Below are 19,909 nucleotides of genomic sequence, written 5' to 3' on the forward strand. Positions count from 1 at the left end.
GTCTGTATGTAAGTGAGTGTGCTGAGTCACACACACACATGGGCGGTGTGCGGGTCGGCGGTGCCAGTGACGTAAGCCAGAGGGTTCGCGGCCAGGTATTCCCCACCGGCGTTTGACACGGCGCGGGGCAATGTCTGCTTCCCCCTCTCACTCCAGCAGGTTTTACCTCGTTGGCCGTGTAAACGTTTGTCTCTGTCTCGTATTTCGTTGGCATCCCATTTAGAGGTGTCTGCCCCTGTGTGCTCATCCGGCTTTTTCCCCACATCGGTCAGTGACCATCGGGGAAGAGAAACGGCGGAAGAGAATGGAGTTTGGGTGGGATGAGCCAGGGAGAGGGGGAGGGAATGAAGGTGAGAGTGCACATGCGGGGCATGATATAATAGGGAGGAGTGATCACCACGCTTCAGTCACTACTTGGCTTCAGCACGCTGCTGGCAACGACAACCCACACAACCCGGCTCGCGACGCCCACTCCCGCACTCTAGCATTGCCGCCGAGACTGTCTCCCCACCGAGTGCATTTGTCTCCTCGCCGCTTGTCGCTCCGTTATCTCCAGCCCCCGCGAAGATGCAGCTCGTGTTGGCCTGTCTCGCTGCGGTGCTATCCCACGTGTCGGCCCAAAGTGGAAACTCTCTGTCAGGTGGGTGTGAACGATCAGGGTGTTGATGTCTGTCACTGAAATTGTATATCACGCAACACGCAATTGATATCAACAAAAAACACACTAATCCAACGTCGTAAAAGGTATAGCATATTTGCCTCGTGTCTTACGGTCATCCTTCGAGTGTGATTATACAATACAAACGTTTTCTGTTACATACATTTTATTGACAGTTTGTTAAGTATTGGTTTTACGACTAGTGCGTGAATATTACAACACGGATAGAGAGATGAGTACCTAGATAACCCTACGTTTGTATCCCACCCGTCACCCTCGCTTCCTTTCCCGTGTGTAGATGGCGGGGCCAGAGGGAAATGCATCGCGCCTTACGACGTGGGGATTTGCATTGGGCAGGAGGAGGCTTGGTACTACAACGAGGAGGAAGAAAGATGCATATTTTTCGTCTACTCTGGCTGCGGTGGGAATGCAAACAGGTGGGCTTCTGCTGCTCTCTTCGTTGCCAGCGCTGCACAGGTGTCACGAAAAGGTTGCAGCGGAGGTGGGGGGGACGCATGTAGCAGTGTTCACATGTGCTGTTTGATTAGATCCTAAGTTATGTGCTGGTAATTAAGTTTAGAGTGCAGCCGTTCAGTGTTTCGAATTTCGTTAATTTTAGCTGAGTATTTGCAGGTTGTAATGGGCCAACCTGTGAACCACTCACTGAATATTTATCCATTTTCGCTGCATTTATAGTTTTTTCCGGACTTTGCCGTCCATATTTTTAAAGTTCTTTACCAAGCTGAGTTAGTCAATGCCTGAAGTGTTGAGGAAATTTTCCACATGTGTCGCTTTATACACAATGAGTATTTGGAAATAGTATTCAATTTTCGAACTATATATTTATATATATATATATATATATATAGATATATATATATATATAGATATATATATATATATATATATATATATATATATATAGAGAGAGAGAGAGAGAGAGAGAGAGAGAGAGAGAGAGAGAGAGAGAGAGAGAGAGAGAGAGAGAGAGAGAGAGAGAGAGTGTGTGTGTGTGTGTGTGTGTAGCCACCACTACCCCCATTCACTCCCCTGAACCTCACGATCCGCCCCACCGCAGGTTCGGCAGCAAGCAGGAGTGTGAGGAGGCCTGCGTGGAGCACTACTGCCCGGAGATCGACTGTCCACCCTCTTGCAGGATCGCCACGGGGACCGACGGGTGTGAGGTCTGCGCCTGCACGCGAGGTAAGGAGGCCTGACTCAGGTTCTAATGGGTGTGACGTAGCTTGTTTTTAAGGAGTAGTCTAGTTATTGTGTGGACAGGTGACATGGAGGACATTAGTTGGTCTGTTTGTCATCGTGCGTGAAGGGAAGAAGGCAAGTTAGTGGTTGTATTGTTATTACTATTCTTATTGTTAGAGTTGGAGTTAGAGTTGTGTTGTATCTTATTTTGCTTGATAGATTTGATTGTTTAGTTATATATCAGTAAGTGTCGTGAATGCGATTAACGTCTTATAGTACTTGTAGAAGTTGTTATGTCTTATAGTACCTGCATGGTGATCCCTTCTCTCCTCCATTTTTTCTTCCTGGCAATCCGGAGACATCAGCCATTCACGGAAGACTGGATTTACTTCATGTGTGGTGACGAAATTATTCGAGCATGAAAAATCAAAATACAATGAAAGTTCCGCTTCCATTTTTAAAGCTGCAGTGGTATTTCAGTGTTCAATTTCACCGCGTAACTATTCATGCTTGTCCTGTAAACACCGCAAACCGTACACCTATACATACGCTGGAAGGTGTGTACACGGTGATGCACCAAGGTGATTCCATACTGTCTTGGGCCGCACATGGACGTGTTAGTAGCTGCAGCGTAATGCGGAGACGGACTCATTTTCCTGCATTGGGAATAAAAATTTTGTGGAGAGCAATCGAGCCGCCACAGCACGACTTCGCTTGAGTTTCGTTTACATCGGCAATTTCATTCACAACAGACGCCTCTGTGGGTATCTTTTAGCATACCATGGCTGTGTCGCGAGGCAGCGTCAGTTATACAGAGTAGCTACTGCTAAGGAAAGCGTGAGGTGAGCCGCTGCTGCAGCAAATCAAAATTTACATTGACTCTTCGTATAAATAAAATAAAATAAAAAGTCATAATTTAGTTCCTGTATGACGATTGTGAGCACCTGCCAACAAGGAAAAATCTTCACACGTACCTGTTGCCAATAGTAGTGTGTGTGTGTGTGGGGGGGGGGGGGGTTGTCCTACTTCAGACTTTCGCCAGGCACCCGGTAGGCTCTTGTGCTTGGCATGAGGTGGCGCCGTCTCATAACGAAGGCCAGGCTGCATGGTCTTTGCTTAATCCTTATATATCTTTAATGACGCAAGTTTATCTTTATATAATGTGTTAATAACTCCATAATAGTTCTATATCATACTGCAGTGTTACACTAGTAAGTACGAAACATCCCAGCTTCTTCGATCCACCAATGGCTGAGGTGCCTGGTCAGCTGATCAGCCGGGATCGTTGTGGCGGCGGCCATCGTGCGCGCGGAGTTCCTTGTATTTCGCGAACGTTGAGGATACGCTCTTATCTTTGCGTGCTGTCAGCCGTGAGCCGAATGGCTCTTTGGCGCGTCAGTCTCCCTGCTTCCGGCAGAGTACGTATGGTACGCACACCTCCTACGAGTACTCTATAGCGCATATAATGAGATGTGTGTACGATGTATGCATGCATGTATGTACGTATATGTACGTATGTATGTAAGTACATATATATATATATATATATATATATATATATATATATATATATATATATATATATATATATATATATATATATATATATATATATATATATATATATATATATATATAATAACGCGGTGCGAGAGAATGGAAAAGTTTGGAAAACCCGGAGCAGAATTTCTCCAGCGCTGACGAAGCCTAATTTACTCTGTGCCAAAATAAGGGTAAATCAATATGGGGATATATATATATATATATATATATATATATATATATATATATATATATATATATATATATATATATATATAGATAGATAGATAGATAGATAGATAGATAGATAGATAGATAGATAGATAGATAGATAGATAGATAGAGATAGATAGATAGAGAGAGAGAGAGAGAGAGAGAGAGAGAGAGAGAGAGAGAGAGAGAGAGAGAGAGAGAGAGAGAGAGAGAGAGAGAGAGAGAGAGAGAGAGAGATTGATATAGTGCTGAGTGTTTATCCAGAACCACGATGAGTGATTGAGCCGCTGAGACTTTCACATCTAGAAATTCCCACAGTGTTCCTTTAGTACGTGTGTGTGTGTGTGTGTGTGTGTGTGTGTGTGTGTGTATTATTCACCTTGGTCTGATCACGCGCTTGACTCGCGATCTCCTGACAGCACTCTCCCAGAATGAGCTTGGAACTCGGGTGATTGATATTTGGGTACGGCTGTAACCTCACACCCACACACCCAGGAGGCGGGACACAACCCCTGACACCCGGTACCCATGCACTGCTGGGTGATAGGGGCTACAGATTAAAGGAGTCTGCCTATCCGTCTCCACTCCACCAGGTATCGAATCCGGTACCTCTCGGTTGTGAGGCAAACGTTCTAACCACGCCAGTACGGAGCTTCATGTGTGTGTGTGTGTGTGTGTGTGTGTGTGTGTGTGTACGAGAGCCGATGATTAGAAAGTGAAGAGGTGACTGACCCTCGCGTTGCCTGGCGCCAACGAGGGCTGGCTGCACGGCCTTTACCTGCATGTATGTGTGTGTGTGTGTGTGTGTGTGTGTGTACGCGCGCGCGTGTGTATGCGTGTCCATAAATGGACACCCTCATTAAAGTCTTCCAATAGGACGTCGAGGTTAATGCCCTTACCTTTCCGTTCCCAGCGGGGCAGGTCAAGCAAGCCCCTGCGTCAGCGTGCGTACACCTTCCCCTCATCCTTTCTCACAGCCAGGCTGGCGCCGAGGGAAAGTCATTTTGGTTGGTTCATTGTCAGGGTGCCGGGCAGCGTCTCGGCGGCTTCATCCTCCGCTTCACCCTTCTTTACCTCTCTCTCCATAGCTCCTCCTCCTCCTCTCTATGTCTGCATTTACGGTTTCTAGACACCGTCACCGCCTTCGCCTGCTATCCCCCAACTCTCCCTCTTGTGTTGGACAGCAAGTCACTCTCGTGGATAGAAAATATTAGAGCCTCTCGCGTGTTTACTCTTTCGTTTTGTTCAAATGTGATCGAATCTGATCCGTCTGGACGCCGCTGCGCCGGGCCGGTATTGGTGTGAGGAGGAAAAATAATTTTCAGTGAATTTTGACATTAATGAAGGACAAGTACCTAGCTGAAGGGAAAGGATGAAAAACATCCAGTAACTTTCCTTTGCCCTCAGTTGTTGCTCGGGTCGGGAGCTGCAGGGCAAACCGACGAGCGAACAACTTCTTGCCGAGATAAAATTTCTGGGCCAGTCTTGGCTCATTAGTGATAATAAATAATTTATCAGGAGGCTTCATTGATTAGGATACTTGTTGTGGTTGTTTTTACTCCAGGCAGCTTTGTGGTGTTCTGTTACCTTATTATAAATTTACATTATTGATATTGAAGGTGAGGGTCAATGAACTCGTCTGGAATATTTATGCACGATAGGTTGTGAAGCAGGTCAGTGCAGCACTTGCTCGACCAGGTGTGATGTGTTCCCGCGGCGGCCTAGCTTTCTCATCTGTGTTGCTAGGAGGGTCCTAGTCGCTGATTCGTGGGTTCAAGTGTCTCAGGTATTTTTGTCCCATTCATCTCAACCTTCCAGTGTTGTTCATTTTACCCTTGTCAGAATGTTAACTGACAAGGTGTTTTTAACCAGTGTGTGAGGCAGGAGTTGTGGCTCACAGACTTGCATTCATTGTCACAGAGGAGGCCGCGGCGGTGTGCAGGCAGCCCATGAAGCGTGGCTACTGCAGGGCGCTGCACCACAAGTGGGCATGGTCCCAGGCCGATCACACCTGCGTCTCGTTTGTCTATGGGGGCTGCGGGGGGAACGAAAACAGTTTCGACTCCAAGGAGACGTGCTTGCAGGTGTGCAGCGCGGTGAGGAACATCTTGTAGGCGGCCACCCTTCGCGGACCACAACGTGGGACAACAAGATCTGTGCCTTCTGGAGTCATTGGTCTTCTGACAGTCTTCTTCAGCAGATATTTAAGTCAGGAAGAAAGAAAATACACCAAGACCCAAGGCTGATGCAGAGTATTCCCTACATAGAGTTAAAGTTTCAACACATCATTTATGCCAATCCAGTTAACTTGAGGGTCCACACCAAGCCACGAAGAAAATGACAACATGCATCGAGAGGTGTTTACTTGGTGGATATGTCAGTCACGCTGCACACAGAAGGGGAAAGGAAGGAATGGGATAGGGGGGTAAAGAGGAGAGAGAGGGGACAGCGTCTGATGAGAATTGAGAAAAAAACCTGCATAATTTAGAAAGCTACAATGAATGTTACACTCTCCCTTATACGTTTGACACACACACACACACGCACACACACACACACACACTCCCAATACACTCACACATATACAGACGGCAAGCAGACAGCCATACATATAGGCGAGCGTTGAGACAGACATACAGAGGGGACAGGAGGGGAGGGAAGAACAGTATGGCGTGCCTGGCAGCGCCGGGAGGGAGGGAGCTAGACGGAGAAAGGTGCGGTAGGTCCTGTGGTAATGTGTGCCGCTGTCTGTAGGTGGTTGAACTAGGCTTGCAGGTGTGTGTAGAGGGATGCAGGTGTGGATGCGTGTGTGTGTGGGGTGGGTGGGAGGGTGGGTGGTGTTGGCGCCGCTCTGTTACACTTCCTGGCTGATTAACATTCTCTAGCTTTTTAGTTTTGTTCAAGTTTTTTTTTTAATGTTTTCTCCTTCATGTTTTTATTTTTATTTTTGGTGTGTGTTTAGTGTTATCTTGGTATTTTTATTTATTTCATCCTTTATGACTAGTTTTATTCCTTTTTTCTTTACTTCTGATTGTTCTTTCTCTCATTAATCATAGAAAATGATGTAATGAATTTATTGCTGCTTATTATTATTATTATTATTATTATTATTATTATTATTATTATTATTATTATTATTATTATTATAGCCGCCGTTAGGTTCCGTTGTTAGATGCTTCGTTACTAGGAAAATACACGTTTTCCTGTTCTCGTTACCACAGTGTTGTCGTTCCATAGTCATTCCATGTGATAATGTGATCCACGTTACCAACATATATTTTATGTTAATATAAGATAAATAAAATACGCTTAGTACACACGTTTAATATTAATTAAATATATTCATATGTAATTTTTCACCATGACAAACACTTAATAAAAGGCTGTTATGTGCATCGTGTATCGGTATTGCAACACAACTCCCGCAGAGGCCAGTCATCGTGCTCGCCTGGCTGCAGTACATTCGTGTTTGATATTTACGAAACAGAAGCGTAAGACTTATTACAAGGCTACAATAATTCCTAAATAAACCCCGCCGTACAGCAATTGACAATAACAATATCAGTAGTGGATCTCACTCTTTAATAAGTATATACGAAGGTGTGACTAAACAGAATAATGAAAAAAAGTTAGTAGTAGTTTCAGAAGGTTTCAGTAAAATAGGATGAGTAAGCTGTTAAAAATAATCTTCACGGAAACTCAAGTGGTGAAAGAGAATGAGTCAGTGATTGTGAACTTGGAAAATAACCGTGGGAGGAGAGAACAGTAGTCGTGTGATACAGGGCCAAGGGGAGCGTAGGAGTGAAATGATGATGATTATGATGATGGAGACACAGACAGACAGACAGGCATACGTTGTTCAGGCGGCAAAAGGGAGATGACGGAGGGGGAGAGAAGGTTGACAGGATTGCTAGGTAGACAGGAGAGTGAGATAAGATAGTTTAGAAGAGTGAAAATGATCCAGGTGAAGGTGATGTACTATAATTAAGACGGTGGAAATTAAATGAAAGAGGGAGAAGGGAGACTGATGAGGGTGGTAACTGAGAGGGATCGAGGAAGGGAAGGCCAAGGACGAGATGGTCTTTTAAGGATATATGAAGAAAAAAAACACGGGTAGTCAGGAAGGATGGAGAAGTGAAAATCAGGCCAGCGGTAGTTGAGACTTGTGAGAGTGACGGAAGGAAGGAACGAAGGAAGGAAGGAACGAACGAACGAAGGAAGGAGGGAAGGAGGAAGGTGGAGGAGAGTGACTAGTGAGTGAGCGGTGAAGGGAAGTGAATGTTAGAATGGTGAAGGGGACAAAGACTTGGCAATTATGAGATTAGAAGGGAACAAACGCAGATGGAACAGTACTGGAAGACAAGGAGGCATAGTGAGAGCGGTCATGCCAAGAGAATTAAGAAACAAACAAAACCTAATAAGACAGACACAAAGCAAAATGACAGCACCAATAATAGCGATGACAGAAGCGAAGGAGAAAACTAGGATAAGAATGACTGAAAATATACGGGTTAATGGGACAGAGACGAGGAGAGGCAGAGAGAGAGAGAGAAAAGGCCTTGAAGTCAAATCTCAGTAGCATCCTTTGAGTGCTGGGGAGATGAGGTCACGGGGCAAGCGAGAGGGAAGGAGTAACAGGCAGTGAGTGTGAGGGCGGTCACGCAAAAGAAGGAAACTGATAGATGGTAATTATAATAGACAGAAAGAAGTGACAGTTGCAATGGTAGTGACAAAGAACAGAGGGATAGAAAATATGAGGCAAACAGAACGGACAAAGTATTTCATGATGGACGAAAGGAACAAAAAAGGGACAATAGTGGAAGGAGGACCGTCAAGAAGAAAAAAAGAAGATAAATAAAAGGACAGGAAACATGAGGCGAATAGAACAAAGGATTACACCATGGACAAAAGGGGTAAAAAGGGACAGTAGGGGAGAGATGACCGTCAAAAGATAAAAGGGCAGGAAATATGACTAATGGAAGAGACAAAGCATTACATAGTAGACAAAAGAGGTAAAAAAGTGACAATGGGACGAGATGACCACCGAAAGAATACAAGGATAGGAAATATGAGTCAAAGCATTACACAGACGACAAAAGGAGAAAAAATATAGTGGTAATAGGAAGAGGGATAACTGTCGAATGAAAATGATAGGATAAGAATCACCATAGACTAATAGAGTGGCTACATGAACAATCAAGGAAGGAAACCAGGGAAGCTAAACATCTGTATCGTCCTTATTCTTAAACGTATCGGGCTCCCCTTACGACTATTTTCCAAGGCCACAGCGAAGAATATCTGGGATTTCCTTGGTGTTTTTCCCCTTCAAGATGGATTAAGACATGTAAAATTATCACTGGCACCACAAAACAGTTCATGGATATCCCGACAACTGCTACGAGAGGCTTTTCAACCAGACGGACAGAGGCGTCGATACATTTGAGGATAGGGGGCTTGGAGTCGAAGGGTGAGGGGGTGTTGAGGGGGCGCGAGGGTCAAGGGGAGGCGTCACGTTGCTCCCCGGGTAGGAAGTAGAGGCGTGCCCCGAGGTAGGTGCCTGCCGAGGTGGGGTCGTCGCTCAGGAAGAACTCTTCGCACAGCTCTTCAAAGCCCGCTTGCTCCAGCACCCGACGACCCTGCGAGAGAGAGAGAGAGAGAGAGAGAGAGAGAGAGAGAGAGAGAGAGAGAGAGAGAGAGAGAAAACATTTACATAAGATTACAAGTTACGCTCACTACTAACTGGGTTGCACATGGAGGCTGGCTCATAAATCTTAGCGCCCAAATAACAGGTTAGGTTCTCTGTACTGTTCATACAAGGAGTACTGTACGTTCAACAAACTGATCTCCGAAAAATATAAGTACTACGTAATGTGGCAACCCGGAATGCACACCGAATTCTAATAAATGGTATCCTACAGAAGCTTTTTAATATATAGAGAAAAGATATGGATTATTAATTTTGTGAGAGCGTTTCGTAGAGTCAAGGTTGTAGCGAGCTCTAGAAATAGGTCCTTTTTCGATCTTGGGTTGTAGTTGCCTATTGGTAGTACTAAACCCTTACAGTGTTGAGAGAGTTATAGATTCATTATCATACTTACACGTAAATGTTTTGATCTGAATGCTGCAAGTATCTATTTGGTTATTTATATCGTTTCTGCGTCGTTTAGTATTTTGCGTATTGAATTAACTGACCGGATCTTATTTAGCAACAAAGTGTATACCCCAATTCAGGAGCAATTTGGTCCTCTTTGCTTGTCTCGATTTTCTACTTTTTTTTTAATTATAACGACAATCTTAGAGTTGTAATGATTGATTGGGAGAGAGAGAGAGAGAGAGAGAGAGAGAGAGAGAGAGAGAGAGAGAGAGAGGTCAGCCCGTCAGTGGCCTCACCTTACACATGAGGAACCAGGCATTCTTGGCGTCGTTGTCGGAGGCGCCGTGTTGCGTCATGATGTACACGAACTCCTCCTCGTCCAGCACCCCGTCACCTGCCGGACACAAGCGCCATTACAACCTCCGGAGCGCCATAGCAATGAAAACTAAAAGGCGGCGACAAATTCCTCTCATCATAGACCTAAGCCAAACTAAATGATCAGCCGTAACGCGACCAAGCAACCCAGCCTAACTTGAACAGGCAGGCTCGATATCCTTACTTGTATCATTATTAGTTTTTTTTACAATAACAAACAAGTAAAATACAATACTTTTCAATACAATAATGAACCATAACCGGAATGCAATGGTTTCCGACGAAGACGCAATGCAGATTATGTTTTACGCTGGCCAAAATGACATAAAAAAGCATGCTGCGTTATTTTTTTTCCACCGAAAGACGGGAGCACTTTTAAGACAACTTCACGATCAATATACACGGTGTCGATTCTAGTATTATATTATGTATCAAATTTTCCACGATGTGCGATTCAGTTGAAGGTAGAATGGAGAGGTTTATTTAGTACTGTATAGTGTACCCTGAACTACAAATGTTTCTCTGTCAATGAAGAAAACGATATATTTATACGGTGACTCTGACAATCGTGGATAAAAGCAAGCCTTACCCTTTCTTTAGATCTTGGATAAAAGTGAAGCAACATATATCGCTAAAAAATATTGATATCATTGACCCGATGCAACTTCTTAAAGCTTGACAGAATTATTTGGTACTCTATCATCGTTAAGGAAATTCTTCTTACAATAATACAACTAAATTCAATATGGGATAATTTTTTGTAAAGTGTTGTAGCTCTGTCTAGCAAGCAACGCGAGCAGACTAGGCGGCCGAGGTAACTATGTAGATGGCCAGTGGTGCAAGTTTCAGGGTTCGATAATTCGCGTATTCTCCAAATTCTTCTCATTCCTTTCTATTATTATCCTTCCCTCACCCATTATCATTCCCTTCATTATCCTTCCATCCTCTCACTTGGCTGATCTCCTGTTTCTCTCTCTCGTCTCTTATTTACAGTCATTCTTTCTTCCCTTAATCATCTTTCCCCCCTTAGCCACCTCTTCCTTCCCACTAATTCTTCCTACCACCGCCTCACTCCCTCCTCTCTCCTCAATGTCCCTCCTTCCCTTGTCTTTCCTTCCCAGTGTTCCTTTCTACCTTGTTCTTCCTTCCCTTCCTTCCTTGGATTTCCTTCCCATCCTCACTCTTCTCTTACCAACAGTTTCTTCTCTCTTCCCTTTGCTCCTTTCTCCCTTCCTTCCTTCCTCCCTCTCACCAACAGTCTCTTCCTTCATCCCTCCTCACTATCTCTTTCTTCATCTCTCCTCACTATCTCTTTCTTCCTTATCTTTCTTTCCCATCTTCTCTCCTCCCTCACCTTCTCTTCCTTCCTCCCTTGCTCCCCTTTCTCTTTCTACCCTGTCTTTCCTTCTCATTCTCCCTCTTCCTTCACCAGCAGTCTCTTCCTTCCTCCCTTGCTCCCCTTTCTCTTTCTACCCTGTCTTTCCTTCCCATTCTAAACTCTTCCTTCATCAACAGTCTCTTCCTTCCTCCCTTGCTCTTCCTTCCTTTTCCTCCTCTCCCTCCCTCTATCTCACCCACCAGCGATGTCGAGCAGCATAAACTTGTAGTTGAAGTATTCCCTCAGCCACTCGGGGTACCGCCTGCCCCCGCCGTTCTGCAACTCCGTCAGGTGGCTGTCCTCCGCTGGCCCCACGGCATGCCACGTGTACTCCACCTCCTCCCACAGCTTCACCTGACCGTATATAAGACGCACCTGTAACCTCTGTCTCTTTTTGTCTGCCTGGGCCTCTCTCTGTCTCAATACTACTGGCTTTCCCTCTCACAACTATTGTTCTTCTACTCTTTCTTTGCCTTTATTTACCCTTACATCTAATCCATCACTGTCTTGTTTCTTTATCTCACTCCTTCAATCCATCACTTTAACTGCTCCATCACTACTTCCTTTTAAACAGCCACATGGAACAAGTTATCACCCTTCATAATGTAGTGGCGGTGTGTGGACAAGCCTTGCCCAATCTTACCCATTCGTTTCGCGTCACTTTCTCGTCGTGGTTGCGGTCGGCGTGCCTCCGGAGGGCCAGCCAGAGGTTCGTCATCAGTTTGTTCACTCGCGCCGCCCTCGGATCGTCGGGGAGCCAGGCGCCCCTCTTGCACAACCTGTGCGCCGCCATCTCCAGGTCCCTCTTCTCCAGCAGCCCGTCATGGTTCACGTCTGTCAGTAGTAACGGGGGGGATACGGGATACTTGTAGGGGTAATAAAAGTAGAAGTAGTAGCAGTAGTAGTAATAGTAATGGAAGTAGTAGTAGTAGTAGTAGTGATAGTAATAGTAGTAGTAGTAGTAGTAGTAGTAGTAGTAGTAGTAGTAGTAGTAGTAGTTGTTGTTGTTGATGTTGTAGTAGTAGCAATAGTAGTAGTATTCACTGGAATAATAGAAGAAGAGGAGGGGGAAGGAGGTGGGGGGAGAAAAGCAGCAGGTATTCAAACAGGGAATGACGAGACGATGCAGTTTGATGAATTAAAATGCGAAATTAGGCCCCAAGAGGAGAGAGAATTAGCGGGTTTGTTAGAAGTTGGAAAGTTGGTGACCCTTACGTGCATGGCCCCAAGGAGCTCAGTGTTGCGGAGGGTCATTATAGCAGTGGAGTGCTGCTCTTAGTGCTGCGCTAAATTGGCCGGTCCGTCGCATGCAAAGGACACCAAGAAGACAATGAACCTCGGCGGACGTGGTGCTGGCCGATGTAGAGTAAGTACTACGTCTATGAGACAAATGATCATATGCCGTTTTTCTCCCAAACATTTATATAATGATCATGATCCCTCTGCGCTGCCTCGTGGCCGTCGAGATGTTTGAAAGCTTCGCCCGTAAGCCCCGCGACCTAAGCCCTTACACCTTTATTTTTCTTCTTGCTCTTGGTTTTGGTCTCATCTCCTTAGTATTGGTGTTAATATTAAAGATTTTCTCTGTCATATCCCTTGCTTACAATATATATATATATATATATATATATATATATATATATATATATATATATATATATATATATATATATATATATAGATATATATATGTACACATATATAGGTCTAGGAATACTATAACAGGTCAGCGTTGTTAATTTCAGAATATGATAATATGACCTTGATTGGAAATACAACAAAGCTTGCGAAATATTAATTTACGTGATCTTTTTGGAAGAAGGCCTTTCTAAGGAGAGAGAGAAAAAAAACTTAGATTCTAATTGATAATGTTTGTAAAGTATTTCATGTGGCAGCGTCTCGGGGCGCGTGCCTCGAGACAAGTGACGGGCATGACGGCCAGCACGAGCACCGCATTAGAGGGGCGCCGTGACGGGCGGCGGCGGGGCGACACATCCCGCACGGGAGTACTGGGTCACGTCACGTCGCGCAGCCACAAAAGTCCCTCGGCCACCAAGGCTCCAGAGTCTAGACTCAAGAGTCTATAGCGCTAACATGCACTGTTTTTGTGGCAATTATCTCCCTCCACTATCAGCTCCATTCAGTTCAACCTTCATTATTATTCTCTTACCAAATTCTCTTCCTCGTTACTTTCTTGTTTTTCATTTCTTTTCCTCTTCTGCATTCTCCATCTCCTTTTTCCTTTCTTCACCTTCCTCTCCCATTGTTTTATTATCTCAACTCCTTTTCTGCTTTACTCTTTTTCCCCCTCTTTATGCATTCAGTCTTTTCCCTCTTCCTAATCCTTTCTCCTTCTGTTCCTCCTTCTCTCACCACTTCTTTTCCTCTTCGTCTTTGCCACCACTACCACCACCACCACCGCCATTTCGTCTCCCTACCTCCTCACAAAACTCCTTCCTTCCCAAACTCCCTCCATCCCTCCCGCCCTTCACAATGCATTCCTCCTCCCATCCTCTCTCTCTCTCTCTCTCTCTCTCTCTCTCTCTCTCTCTCTCTCCCTCCACCCCTTCCTTCCCCCTCCCCCCCTTCATAACGGAGCAGGTGGGGTGGTCGGAGGGGAATGGGAGTCAAGACAAAAGCCGGATTTAAAGAAGAAAGAATCAAAGAGTCCGGGTTTCGAAATGTCGGCCCGCGCACATTCACTAGTCCATTTCTCGAGGTTGAAGCTGGAAGACTAAGAGGCCGGGAATATGAAAAGCTGCCCAGAGGTGTGGCTGAGGGAAGGGGTGAGGGAGAGGGGAGCGAGAACGAGGGTGGGTGCGGGGTGGGGGTGGGGGCATGTATAAGAGGGAAGTGCCGGATTGTAGGGAGGGCGGGGAGAGAAGGAGAGAGGGGAAGTGGTCCAGGAGGGAAGGATTGGAGGAAGGAAAGAATGGAGACGGTGATGGAGGAGGAGGAGGAGGAGGAGCCAAAAAAAAAAAAAAGAGGGCTGAGATAGTAAGAGGTATGAAAGTAAAGAATATAAAAATAGGGACACCAAAGAAATGAGTTTTTAAACGTGAATAGAAAGAGACGAAAGAATATGAAGAAGAAAAAAGGATCAACACAGAAGTTTGAAATAACAGAAGAAGGCAAAGATTTTTATTCTTGGAAGAGACACAAAGGTTTAGATAAATCAGAAACAAAGACGGAGAGAGAGAGAGAGAGAGAGAGAGAGAGAGAGAGAGAGAGAGAGAGAGAGAGAGAGAGAGAGAGAGAGAGAGAGAGAGAGAGAGAGAGAGAGAGAGAGAGAGAGAGAGAGAGAGAGAGAGAGAGAGAGGGGGACGGGTAAGCATACAGAAATAGACAGACAGACAGACACTCAAGCACACAGGCAGACGAACGCACTACATACATACATACAGACAGACAGACAGACAGACAGGCAGGCAGATCGGCACACACACAGACAGTGAAAGTGTAATAGAAGCGAAAACAATAAAGGCCAAAATAAATAGGTGAATAAATGAAAAGACGCGTTATGCAAAGAAGATGGACGAAGCGATTGAGGCTGGAGCATGATGATGATGATGATGATGATGACGATGACGATGATATGGTAAAAGAGAGAGAGAGAGAGAGAGAGAGAGAGAGAGAGAGAGAGAGAGAGAGAGAGAGAGAGAGAGAGAGAGAGAGAGAGAGAGAGAGAGAGAGAGAGAGAGAGAGAGAGAGAGAGAGAGAGAGAGAGAGAGAGAGAGAGAGAGAGAGAGAGAATTAGAGCCAGAGAACGAGGGAACGAGCGAGAGAGAGAAAGGGCCTGCCAGCTCGAGTCAAAAGAGAAGGTGGTCCATTGTTTTATTCGCGAGCACCTCATTGTGGACTAAATGGCAGATCTTAGTTGTGTATTCTGAAGGAGAACCGCCACCCCATCTCGGCCCTCCTCCAACCTCCCCCAGACTCAGCCACCCACCCAGTCACTCACTCACCCACACCCACCCACATACTCAGCCAGCCAGCCATACCAGCCCCCCACTCACCAACCCACCTCCTGATGCCCCCTCTCAGCTACTAACCCAGTAACTCATTCACCTATCCACTCGCTTACCCACCCACTCCGTCACTCACAAACTCTCACCCACCCACTTACTTAGCTAGCCATAACACTGACCCACTCTCTCAGCCAGCCACCCACTCACTCACCCACCCACTCACACACTCACTCAGCCACTCACTCAACCGCCCTGTCAAATATTCAGACATCCCAGTTATGCCAGCCAGCCCGCCAGTCATGTATGCTAGCCATTTAGACAACCAGACATGACAGCCAGTAAACTTGAGCACTGGAAATGAGGAAAGTGTAAGAAATGGGGGTTTGAGAAAAAAAGGGGGTAGGGGGCAGTAAGACATACAATTAAACATTAAGAAAGATGGAAAAGAACAGACATTCCTCCGCACACACACACACACACACACACACACACACACACACACACACACACACACACACACACACACACACACACACACACACACACTCACCAAAGAAAGTGTTGAATTCAAAGAGCAGTTTTTCTCTTCTGAAGGGGGAGATTGTGGGCTCCAGAGGTCCTTGCTGGGGGCACAGCCAGGGACAGCAGGGACACACCCACGCCCACCCGCCCCCGCCCCCGCCTCCGCCGCCCCGCCCACCACCACCACCACCACGGACCCCTCCTGGCCAGCTCATCACCCGGCGCTGTAGGTCGGATAGGTAGATATAGAATGGTGACGAAAATACAGTTATGGAGACAAGATAGTTTCATTGATAGATGGAGAGTGATAAAAAAAGATAGATGGATATAGAATTGAGGGTTAATAAATGAAACAAAATAATTAAATTATATCTATATCTTTACCTATCTATCTATTTATCTATCTATCTATCTACCTATCTATCTCTGCACAGGAATTATCCGAAAATCGACCTTTTGAGAACCGACCACTAACAAAATAGTTGATTTTGATCTGATAAGCCTATTTGCTATCGAGGCGCCTCCGTGGTGAGTGCCTGGCTGTGGATCCGAGGACCCGGGTTCGAATCCCGGCCTGGGCTGTTGACGCGCAGCTCACCCAGCTGTTCATCCTCCCTTTTGGGCTTCTCTATAAATGGGTACCTGGGCAAGGTAAACTGTGGTAACCCGTATGTTACACTGGCCCTGTATCCCGGGGTAATGTGTTCTTACCCATCACACGCTCAAGGGACAATACGACGGAAATGAGCACCAACACCACACGCAATTACGACATTTGCCCCTAAATTTACCTTTACCTAGGCCTCCCTGAGTGCCCGGCTCATTTAAACCCCACGCGCCTGGCAGGAGAGCCGTTTCCTCACGCTAGACGGCGCCACTGTCGTGTGTTCGCCCCCGCTGACAGTTTGTTTTGGGCAAGTTTTCTGCCATGGCTTGCCTCCAATTCGATGCTATGAGATGCTTCCTGATCAGATCTAACATCTAGCAAACCCTTCATTGCTACACGGGGCATCCGAGGGACAGGAAGGAGCAGACAACACAAACAAAAGCAAGTAATGTTACACTTGTAAACAACCTCCTAGACCACACCTCCCTCACCACGTTAGGAGACTCAGGTGACATCACTAGACATGAAGTATGGGGTCTTTAACTGACGCTGGACCATTCAGGCAGAGTAGGCTCCCTTGAAAATAGGACCAGCCTTCCCTGCATCTGTGTGTTGTTAACGCTTCTCTGACTGGCACCAACTGGCCAAGAACGGGTAGGATTTTGCGCATTTTCGTCTGCACACCACAACAACCACAACATTACCGACCCTACCTGGCACTGACTCCTCCGCTGCATCAGCCAATTGACACACGTCATACACCAGGGCCTTGATACGTGTAGTGGAGGGCAAGTCAACGTCTGAGGCCATACATTATACGAAAAATATGGCCAAGGACGACAGGTATAACAAGAACGGTCAACGCCATGCGCCTTGGGGTAGCCGAGCCCAGATCATAGCCGGAGTTGAAGCGGGGCTACGGTCATACCAAACTGATATAAGTAAAGGAGATGCATCTTGTTTATGTTGTAAAGTTAAACATTGATTGGTCATCATGTTGTCCTTCCTTGTACATTAACGAACACAGCAGCGGTTTATATATAAATGATGTAGCACTGAATTACCAATAGTTCTTGCGACATCTGATCTCAGAGAAAAGGCAGCCAGCTCGTATTTATACCTCAGCATCGTGACGAGGATAGTCACTTGCTTGCCCGTACACATACTAAAATGAAAGATTGGCTTAAGATAGTTACCACGTTCCACGGCTTGGCAAGCAAGAAAAGCACTTTCATTTTAGGGAAAGTATGACCCAACAGGAAACATCTTTGTATATATATCACGAGTATTTTCTCATAATCACAATATTCAACCATTAAATATCCTCACAGTAATACATGTTTTCGCTTCTGTTGGTCATAATCATAATATTATGGAAATGTCTCTTAATTTGGTTTGTCCCACACCACACACTAACTTTTCTATTCAGAAACTGCCTTTTATATGTGCAGAAAATCAAGTAGTACATGTAGTACACTGCCTAATCACATATAAAGTATGAATGAAATAAATTTTAAAACTGGCAAAACATATATATTCTCCCGGCAATAATGCCCAATCAGTATATTTAAATTGTCATTGTATTTTCCCTTCCCTTTTAACTTAATATAAAGGGTAAAACAAAAGTGTTAACAATGTTATTTTTAATGTAAGCGGATTGTTACCGGAATCATCCGAATATTATTATTGTTGTAACGGTAAAATTGTTGTTTGTATAAATGCTGTACATGTGACTGCTGGTAAAACGAAGTTTAACTTTAGACTTGGAAATATATCTGCTTAGGGCACATTATGGCTTGGCAAACTAAGCCATTGTGATGAATGTATGTATAATGTCATATATTATTTTTGTAGGTATTATGTTGAATTATTATAATTTTGTCTATCTGTCACCTTTGCAGAAAAAAAAAACTTGCGGAGTCGATACTGAAACTGAGGTTTCCAGTATCCCTCGAGAGGTTCCACACTTTCACTCAGCGACTCTCCCCCACCCGTAATGGTAAGTAAGCACATGCTTTTCTTTGCTGCGATACTCAATGAATGTAAGGTCCAGGGAGAAGGGAGAAGTTCCCCAGTGTGAAGCCCATAGTTTAGGTTTGGTTAGGTTGATTTAGTTTTTTTATATTTTAACACACACACACACACACACACACACACACACACACACACACACACACACACACACACACACACACACACACACACACACACCAAATTCATCATCACCATGGATGATTTTTTTCACACACCAAGACGCGGCAAATAAATAACTAAATAAAAGAGGAGGACCGGAAGAACGAAAGGATATGAAGGGAAGGTGGAAAAAACTGAAAAATAAAGTGAAAAAGAAGAGATGGAAAAAAAAGAGGAGGAGGAGGAGGAGGGGGAGGGGTCTCAGGCCGGCCGTCACCTAATGATGCTGCATCCTACCGAGATGACTTTTTACTTAACGTGACGCAAAAATCTATGAGCTTATTTCCAGAGGCTGCGACTGACGGATGGCTGTGTTTATCTCTGGCCCGCCGCCCCTCCTCCTCCTCCTCCTCCTCCTCTTTCTCCTTCTTCTCCTCCTCCTCCTCCACTTCTTGTTTTTGTCCTTGTTCTTGTTCTTCTTGTTTTTGTTCTTGTTCTTGTTCTTCTTGTTTTTGTCCTTGTTCTTGTTCTTCTTGTTTTTGTCCTTGTTCTTGTTCTTCTTGTTTTTGTCCTTGTTCTTGTTCTTCTTGTTTTTGTCCTTGTTCTTGTTCTTCTTGTTTTTGTTCTTGTTCTTGTTCTTCTTGTTCTTGTTCTTCTTCTCCCTTCCCCTCTTCCTTGGTTATGAGTGTGTAGATGGTGTCTATAATGGTGGTGGTGAAAGTGGTGGTGGTGGTGTTTGTTGTGATGGATGTGGTGGTAGTGGTCGTGGCGAAGGTGGTGGTGTTTGTTGTGATGGATGTGGTGGTGATGGTCGTGGCGGAGGTGGTGGTGTTTGTTGTGATGGATGTGGTGGTGATGGTCGTGGCGGAGGTGGTGGTGTTTGTTGTGATGGATGTGGTGGTGATGGTCGTGGCGAAGGTGGTGGTGTTGTGATGGATGTGGTGGTGATGGTCGTGGCGGAGGTGGTGGTGTTTGTTGTGATGGATGTGGTGGTGATGGTCGTGGCGAAGGTGGTGGTGTTTGTTGTGATGGATGTGGTGGTGATGGTCGTGGCTAAGGTGGTGGTGTTTGTTGTGATGGATGTGGTGGTGATGGTCGTGGCGAAGGTGGTGGTGTTGTGATGGATGTGGTGGTGATGGTCGTGGCGGAGGTGGTGGTGTTTGTTGTGATGGATGTGGTGGTGATGGTCGTGGCGGAGGTGGTGGTGTTTGTTGTGATG

The 19,909-nt window shown here is 45.3% G+C and overlaps 2 protein-coding genes across 2 annotated transcripts; one reads left to right on the forward strand and one right to left on the reverse strand.

Moving 5' to 3' along the window:
* The first annotated feature begins 83 nt into the window (after positions 1-83).
* On the forward strand, positions 84-7,006 carry LOC127009328 (boophilin-H2-like). Its single transcript, XM_050882300.1, has 4 exons — positions 84-640; positions 957-1,095; positions 1,737-1,861; positions 5,534-7,006. The coding sequence occupies exons 1-4, from the start codon at positions 568-570 to the stop codon at positions 5,725-5,727; spliced, it is 531 nt and encodes a 176-aa protein (XP_050738257.1). The 5' UTR covers positions 84-567; the 3' UTR covers positions 5,728-7,006.
* Positions 6,118-16,180, reverse strand: LOC127009327 (sarcoplasmic calcium-binding proteins II, V, VI, and VII-like). Its single transcript, XM_050882299.1, has 5 exons — positions 15,979-16,180; positions 12,104-12,294; positions 11,661-11,814; positions 10,004-10,101; positions 6,118-9,249 (listed from the first exon to the last, which is right to left on the reverse strand). Exons 1-5 carry the CDS (start codon positions 16,163-16,165, stop codon positions 9,109-9,111), a joined length of 771 nt encoding a protein of 256 aa, XP_050738256.1. The 5' UTR covers positions 16,166-16,180; the 3' UTR covers positions 6,118-9,108.
* Positions 16,181-19,909: the final 3,729 nt, after the last annotated feature.

The sequence above is a fragment of the Eriocheir sinensis genome, chromosome 40, assembly GCF_024679095.1.
Source record: "Eriocheir sinensis breed Jianghai 21 chromosome 40, ASM2467909v1, whole genome shotgun sequence".
Classification (NCBI taxonomy): Eukaryota; Metazoa; Arthropoda; class Malacostraca; order Decapoda; family Varunidae; genus Eriocheir; species Eriocheir sinensis.

Excerpts from the sequence above, each read along its gene's own strand:
- LOC127009328 (XM_050882300.1), top strand. The coding sequence starts at position 568 with ATGCAGCTCGTGTTGGCCTGTCTCGCTGCGGTGCTATCCCACGTGTCG. Across the intron at positions 641-956 it reads AAGTGGAAACTCTCTGTCAG|ATGGCGGGGCCAGAGGGAAA; the intron begins GTGGGTGTGAAC and ends TCCCGTGTGTAG. Across the intron at positions 1,862-5,533 it reads GGTCTGCGCCTGCACGCGAG|AGGAGGCCGCGGCGGTGTGC; the intron begins GTAAGGAGGCCT and ends TCATTGTCACAG.
- LOC127009327 (XM_050882299.1), bottom strand. The coding sequence starts at position 16,165 with ATGAGCTGGCCAGGAGGGGTCCGTGGTGGTGGTGGTGGTGGGCGGGGC. Across the intron at positions 12,295-15,978 it reads TGAATTCAACACTTTCTTTG|ACGTGAACCATGACGGGCTG; the intron begins GTGAGTGTGTGT and ends TACTACTGACAG. Across the intron at positions 10,102-11,660 it reads TATGCTGCTCGACATCGCTG|GTGACGGGGTGCTGGACGAG; the intron begins GTGGGTGAGATA and ends TGTGTCCGGCAG.